Source organism: Orbicella franksi, chromosome 14, assembly GCF_964199315.1.
Source record: "Orbicella franksi chromosome 14, jaOrbFran1.1, whole genome shotgun sequence".
In the NCBI taxonomy this organism is placed as follows: domain Eukaryota; kingdom Metazoa; phylum Cnidaria; class Anthozoa; order Scleractinia; family Merulinidae; genus Orbicella; species Orbicella franksi.
Genome location: NC_138158.1, coordinates 15,279,221 through 15,286,616, shown reverse-complemented (window position 1 = coordinate 15,286,616; position 7,396 = coordinate 15,279,221). Strand labels below are relative to the sequence as shown.

Below are 7,396 nucleotides of genomic sequence, written 5' to 3'. Positions count from 1 at the left end.
CTCTTCGTTAGGATGTTTTTGTTTCATTGTCAGGAGATGACCGTTTGTGGCTTACTAGCTCTTGAAGCAAGCTGTTTCCCGAATCGATACTAGCTTTCATGCTATTTAGCACAGCGATGAGAGTGCTAGACTCTTGTTCACGTTGCTTTTCTGTGGTACTATCTTCGTTGTGTGTCGGCCATTTCCCTTTGAAAGAAAACAGAAAAACGCGGGAAAACTCAAAGTGGCACAAAACCGCTTCAATATGGTGCAAAAAGGCAGATCCCTGGAATTCAGGCAAAATAACAGGGCAATTCAGACGGTATAAAGACCCAACAAACAGAATGAAAAAACTTAGAAAACCGCGAATGGTTCTCTTCACTGGCGTAGTCGTAGCTAAGTTTGTTTCCAGGGCCTGCTTGGCGGGGAGTACACAGACCTTGGGAACGTCTTTCTACGGGCACTTTTCTTAGTCTTACCCGCGGGTAACGGGTCGAGTACAGAGCGGGACGGAAAGTATTTTCTTGAAAGACTATAACTTTTCAAATATCAGATCATTGGTAGGGTGCATCTTATTAAGACTGTGGCTTTTCAGTTGAACGAGGTCGCAGTCGAGTGAATATTTATTCATAACTGTCTGGTCAATATTCAACTCTTCTTTTATTATTATTTTTTTATTATGTTTTCACGTAATAGCTTTTTGAACAAGTATAATACCATAAGTATAAATTATTTATAACGTTTGCTTGCACGAACATCGTAAGAAAACAAAACATGGAATGTTTAACTGGATATCATATCACAGACTTCAGATTTACTACAGTATTTCTCGTCTCTTTATAGCACAATATTTATTGCACCATCTCATTTTATTTGGCAAGTTAGTGCGTGACATCGCTGTGATTTCCTGGGTTGGGTTGTTCGAAAGCCGGTTAACGCTAACCTAGGATTAAAGGTTATCCGAAGTGAAAGATTTTTTTTTTTTTAAATCGTAAATTAATTACATACAATACTGACAATACTAACATTACCTACAGTACTTACATTACTTCCAATACAACCGTTACTTACGCTACTACGACTACTCACAATACTATCGCAACTTGCACTACTGATATTATTCACAATACCGTAGCTTACAATACTCATTATACGTATGCTTGACATTTATTACATATAAAATTAATAGAATGCTATATACAAGAATCTAAAAGCTCACGGATGCTCGAACGCTTAGTGACTCCGTGGATAGTTTGCTTTTTAGCAATACTTTGAACGCTGTTATGCTGTAGGATTCACTTTCTTTGGCTGCAGTATAGATGTAGTAACGGGCTACTATCAGGCAAAGGTTGACAGCGCGGAAAGATAGCTTCTCGGGGTGATGTGCATATATTTTAGCTTTGCTCGTCAGAGCTACCTTGAGCAAGTTACAAGAGTTCCACCAAGAGGCAAGAAGGTTCCAGAAAGAATGGACGTGCCCACATTCTACGAACAGATACTCTAGGGTCTGTCTTACACCACAGAATTGACATTCATCATTTTCGATAATTTTAGCTCTAAAAAGTTTGTCGCGAGTGTAAAGAATACGGTGGTTTATTTTGAAATGAAACATTGAGAGTTTTATGTTTTTGGTGACTTTAAAAGGGAGAATGTATAATACCGCGATGCTCCGATCAGTAAAGCCGGCCTTAATTAGACGAGCTTGGGATGTAGGTTTTTGCAACGTTTTATAGAGGTAAAGTGAGCGTGCTTGCTGACAAGTCCAAAATGAAACGTTTAAAGGATCTGTCGACTGTCCTGTGCTAACTGATTCGTTTTCAAGGTCGCGGTTAAAGGCTTCTTTCCAGTACTTTGGAATGGCGTTGCACAACCCAAAATAACGTACAAAGTTTGTTTTTATTTTATACTTCTTCCTAAATTCAGGAAGGAACAAGAAATTTCCTTCTTCGTCCAGAATATCTGATAGGGTCTTTACTACGGCATTATACCATTGTTGATAAAAAATGGATTTTCCGCCGATTGTGATAAAATGATTTTTCACTGCCTATGTTTTGTGTAGTTTGAGATTATTTAGACTCAAAACAAAAGGCCAAACAATATAAATAGAAAATCTCACCGCAAAGTTACAAACCTGAAATTAAAATTCTTGCTAATTCTGGGTCGGCTTAATCGGGCTTTGAACTACCCAACCCTGTTGATTAGGGAACCTGGATGCCAGTCTAACTCGTGGAAATCACAGTAAAACTGTACAGCGGTAATACGCACTAAAAACCAGCTGAAACCAATACTTTTGTAGTATAACCCATTAGCTCCCATTGGGTATTTTGAAAAATAAATAATTTTAAAAACTGGCGTTGCTGAAGTCATTGTTTACATTTTTGCCTCATGAATTAAATTGGCATACGACTTTGCTTTGAGAAGGCATCGTGCTAGGAACGAATTCACTTCAAACAGTTAAACAGCTTGTGAAACTTAGTGTATGATGAAAGTTTTAGCTCTGCAATTTGGGTGTAATAAAACTACATTGAGGGACATATTGGCATTCAAAAACTCTCAAATTTCCGCGGGGCAAATCGCTAATGAGTCCATTCGTTCCCTGTAAAATTTTGAGTTTTGTAGTAAACCTGCGTTGCACAAAAAGTACTCGATACATCAAGCTTAAATTCCTAAGCAGAGCTAATCGTGCTGTGCCCTTTCAATATTTAGAACTGATATTTTTTGTAGCTCGATCATCTGCTAATGAGGCAAATATTGTAAACAAAGATTCCTCTATTGACGGTTTTCTTATACCTAAGGGTTATGCAATGTATGCATTTTGGAAGGATAACTAGGTTATTGCAGTAAATACAGAATGTTGAAATAAAAGACATGTCTTAATAATGTTGTGTGACACGTTGTCAATTATTTTAATATACCACTGTGGCGTTGCCACAGTGAAGTTGCTAAGAATGTGACGCAAACCTTTTTGCGATAAAGAAGAGTTGCAACCTTCCCAAGATGCTCTGTCTAACTAATTTGGGATCATAAAATGAAACTGTGAATGCCTTTTCGTATGGATATTAAATCACAAGCTATGAAGGTTGAGTTACATTCTGAATACTCCAAACTTGTGCGCTTGTCTGCGGGAGAATGAAGATAGGGCTGCTCGTAAACTCTGACCCAGGACCTGCAGGGAAAAAAACCCTACGCTGTGAGTCAACGAGAAGATGAACGACCTGCACACAAGTGTACACCGCTACGTATACGTTACCTTTCTCGTGTCTTGAGGCAAAATAATTCCGTCATCCCATAGACGAGCAGTTCCGTAGTAGCCGCGTGATTCCTTTTCAAACCTTATTCAATAACAAAAGAAACAATTTATGTTGCGACGCAAAAAATTGTCTTAAAAAGTCTAATGTCACCTTAGAATGATACTTTCCTGAGGTAGAAAGACATCGAGGAAATAATAATTAGGCAATGAAAAACATGGATGGCTTAGATAATGATTGGGTAAAATTGAAACAACCTACGAAAGCCGAAGTTCAAGGTTTTCATCTGTTGCATCGGCGAAATTGGAAAACATGAAGTCGCTCATAACTTCGCCCAATTTTTATTTCTCGTTTCATTTGTTCTAGGAAAAAGCCACACTGTAATACAACAGACCAGTGAATTCTAACGAAGAAGATGCGCCCCATCAATGACAGGTCTGTTACATTAAGTACGCTCTGAAGTTCTCTACGCAAATTGCCACATCAAGCTTGATAACTCTTACTTCTTTACAAACTTGTCCTTCAATGTCTGACGTTTCTCTTCTTCCATTTCATGACCATCTACTTCCTGCTACAGAGGAATTCCAATCAGAACAATAACAAGAGTAAGACTGCCCCGTGTCATTATACATAACTTCAAACCCAATGTCGCACAACGATAAACAGAGCGAGAACTGGTACGAGATTACATGATGCATTGATTTTCGTGAGAGAGGATACGTTAGGGAAATTACATGAACAAGTAACCTTCATGTCTAGAGCCTTTTCTCATTTAAACTGATGGCGTCATTGGACTACAAGTACCAGAACCCTTTTCGATTTTTTTTTTCTCATGCTAATTGGCGCAATTGTTATTTATACCTCAGTGTGGTTTCAAAATTTGAATACTAAAGGAGAAACGAAATGAATTCTGGTAGTTGTGGTCAAATGACGACATCGAGCAAGTTAATAGCCTTAGTAGAAAAAAAAACTTTTTTTTTTCATGTATCGCTTACCTCAGCACAACACATAGATACCATGTCGTCAACTGTATCTATGGCAACCCGAGCAGTGGGCCAAGTGAATAGAAAATGAGGGTCAAATGAGCGTCCACACTAGAAAAAAAAACACGACAACGAGAAGTGTTGTTAATAGAAGAGGTAATCTGCAACGATAAGTAAGAGCGACATTCGATTCACCATGAACTTAAAATATGGTTTTCTATGAATTTGTTTCGCTGTTCAATTTCTTTGTTTGCCTCTCCATATGATAGAGAATGCATCGTTCAGTGGACCAATCAAAACCGGAAAAATGTCCGTGACGTCAGAAGAACATTTCCCGCGTTTTCCTTGTAAGCGTTCACTCGACCAATCAAAACCCACGCGCGTTTGTATTCTTTAGTTAAGGTGGTATGGTACCCGAAAATGGACCAAAAAGTTTTTTTAAATGTGGTAAAGAAAGATCAATTGTGTGCTATTGCACTCAAGAAGAGAAATTAAATTTTGAAAGTTTTACTCAAAATGGTTGCTATGGAAACCAGCCACAGCGACACAGTGTTTTACCGTATTGACGCAACACTTCCTGCTCTTTTACAAAACAAGATTTGGCTGTCAAATAAGCATATCGTGTAAGTTTCTGTTCTGTGCAATGAACCCAAGTTTTGACAGTTGACTCTTATTTTCGGTGCTTTTTACAGGCTTTTATTTGGAATTAAGCTTATTTTATACCACATCCAGTGTCACGTGACAGACGTTAAAATGTTACGATTTTTTGGTTTATATCATCACGACACCATTGGTCTTTGATTAGCCTAAGTTTCAGGAATTCTACTTAAAAACCTTGAAAAGTAGAAATGTTGGCGTGAAGTTCAGTCGGTACAAAAGTAAACATTTGAGAAAAATGCACTTTAAGTTTCTTACACGAAGTATTAAGCATTTAACAAGCCACAAATAGCGGGGGGTCTGCAGATTGGATCTCGGGGGAGGGTTGCAAGGGTTGTTCTATTTTGTAAAAAGTTACAGCGGTTGTGGGAAATATTCCTTTTCATAAGGAAAATGAATGAGCCTATGATGGCAATTCGACGCAAAGCTTTTTACAACTAATTATACAAATCGAGTTGTGCATGTCTTTAAAGTTTTTTTTTTTCTGAATAGTTTCGTTCATATATGTTAAAACTAATCCATATTTTTGGTCACGTTCTTATAGTAAACAATCGTTGTTATGGCCGTTGCTACGTGAAAAAAACTTATACCACTGTGTACTTTCCTTAAATTTCACACTCGACTAGAAGAAAACTCGGTAAGATCGTTTCAAAATGTTTTTGACAAGTCGTCAAGGGTCTTAAGTCTTTTATTTCCAAGAAACCGAATTTTTCATGAACATCGCCATATTCTAGAATACCATACCCCCTTAAACCAGTTCATTCTCTCTATCCGTTCGCTTCTCGGCTAATCTAGTTTCCAGATCTCTTGTGGGCGAAGCAAGAGATCTGGAAACGAGATTTATTCTCAGTTACTCTGTTTTTTTCGCGTGTAGTCATTTCAAGGTCAACTAAAATCGTTCGAAGTTATTTTATGATGTACAAAACTACTTTTATTATATAAACACCAGTGAAATACCAGGATTTTTCCCTTAACCAAAAAAATCATATCTTCATCGCGCGCAGTGAAAATACTATTTTTATCTTTCACACTGTGAAGATATTATTCCTTTTTGATAACATTTTTCTTTTGTCCCTTTAAGTACACTTAAATTTGTTGATGTATGATCGAAACATCTTCGGATCTTCTTCGGTCGTGTTCGGCAATCTTCGGTAATCTTCGGAAAATGTTGGGAAAATGTTTGGAAGCGTTCGTCTGGCCTTCGGATTAATTTTGGACAATCTTCGGAAATCTTCGGAAAGTGGTCAGAAATCTTCGTTGCACTTGCTCGTGAGATATCGAGTTTAACAATCGAAGATAAAATTCGTATCCACACGCGGGCATGCAATATCCTCTTTTAACTTGATGGAAAATAGTAAAATAATAGTCTACAAAGTTGAACACAAATTACGTCGTGAAATAATGCTTCTAGTGCATTTACTTGTCAATAACAAAGATCTGTTTCACTGAAACGCAAAGAAACCGTGGCTTTATGAGCAATCTTACCATTGTGTAACTGCTTGGTCCATAGCTGCCCTTCATAATTACAGTAATCTTTGGGACCTGCCGAAGATCAATTGCCTAATTAATGTAGAACCAGTTAGTAAGCCTGGAAGAAACAGGGCATCCACGCAGTTGACCTTCAATAACTTCACTTGTGTGTTCTTCAAAAGTAGAACTGATTTAAGGCTACTGATTCTTCAGGAAACGCTACGGGGTTCCTCTGCGGCTAAGAGCCGAAGATTACGACCAAAACGTGACGGATTTCTTCTTGTTTCGAGCGCTTCGGATGTTCCCATAGAGGAAAGAGCAACGTATCAAAGAAAATAGCAATGTGAAGGCGATTTAAATTTCTATTATAACTTAGTATAATTTCAGAGCTGAACAAAGAGTTCCCAGCAATCTGATTGGTTGAGCGATTCCTTATATGACGTTATATTCACCGCGCCAGGCGGTTTATATAACATTTTCGAGGCCTGGCTACTAAGCTCGCTACCTTTGCTATCTCGACAAGTAAACATGGCGGACAGTTGGTGAATGAATTTTTCATTTATTCGGAAGACATCACTCTAAGTCCAGGATATTTGAAAGGATGGAGAATTGTCAAAATGACTGCTGTCGCACTTGGACCAAAAATCTTTTCAAAACTCGTGTTCAAGGCATTTAAGAATCGTAAACTCAGTGGTTACGTTGATCGCCAGCAGGTCAGATCGATTGACAGAAATCTGTTTTTCTCCAAACTAAAGCTACTCATTTTGAGACGATGATGACAACTGTGAATGAATTCAACAGCGATAACACAAAGGTACCGGATGAATTTATTTTTCGCTCGATGAGTAAACTGATTCACAATCGATGTACATGTAAGCCTATTATTAAAACTACACGGCTGCATACGTGTATGAACAGGAACAATTGCGTCTGTGTTTTTATGTTTTAGTCCGTTATTCTCCGATGTTCAGCTCTGAAATTATACTAAAACAATTATTCGCCGCAGGCTCAGTGAATATTGTCGAATAATCCCCTCGACTTCGTCTCGAGGATTATTCG

General features: G+C 38.0%; 1 protein-coding gene across 2 annotated transcripts in view; it reads right to left on the bottom strand.

Annotated features, from left to right (window-relative positions):
• The window catches only part of LOC145467344 (putative methylcrotonoyl-CoA carboxylase beta chain, mitochondrial), a 20,471-nt gene continuing 13,075 nt past the window's right edge, over positions 1-7,396 (bottom strand). The window contains exons 10-14 of one of the 2 annotated variants that reach the window (XM_081450893.1): positions 6,353-6,409; positions 4,223-4,321; positions 3,731-3,798; positions 3,230-3,311; positions 1-3,145 (exon numbers count right to left, since the gene is read on the bottom strand). In XM_081450893.1, coding sequence (XP_081307019.1) covers positions 3,065-3,145; positions 3,230-3,311; positions 3,731-3,798; positions 4,223-4,321; positions 6,353-6,409 — 387 coding nt within the window. In that variant the 3' untranslated portion in view covers positions 1-3,064. The remainder of the gene's footprint in view (positions 3,146-3,229; positions 3,312-3,730; positions 3,799-4,222; positions 4,322-6,352; positions 6,410-7,396) is intronic. The other variant, XM_081450895.1, reaches the window with a different exon arrangement.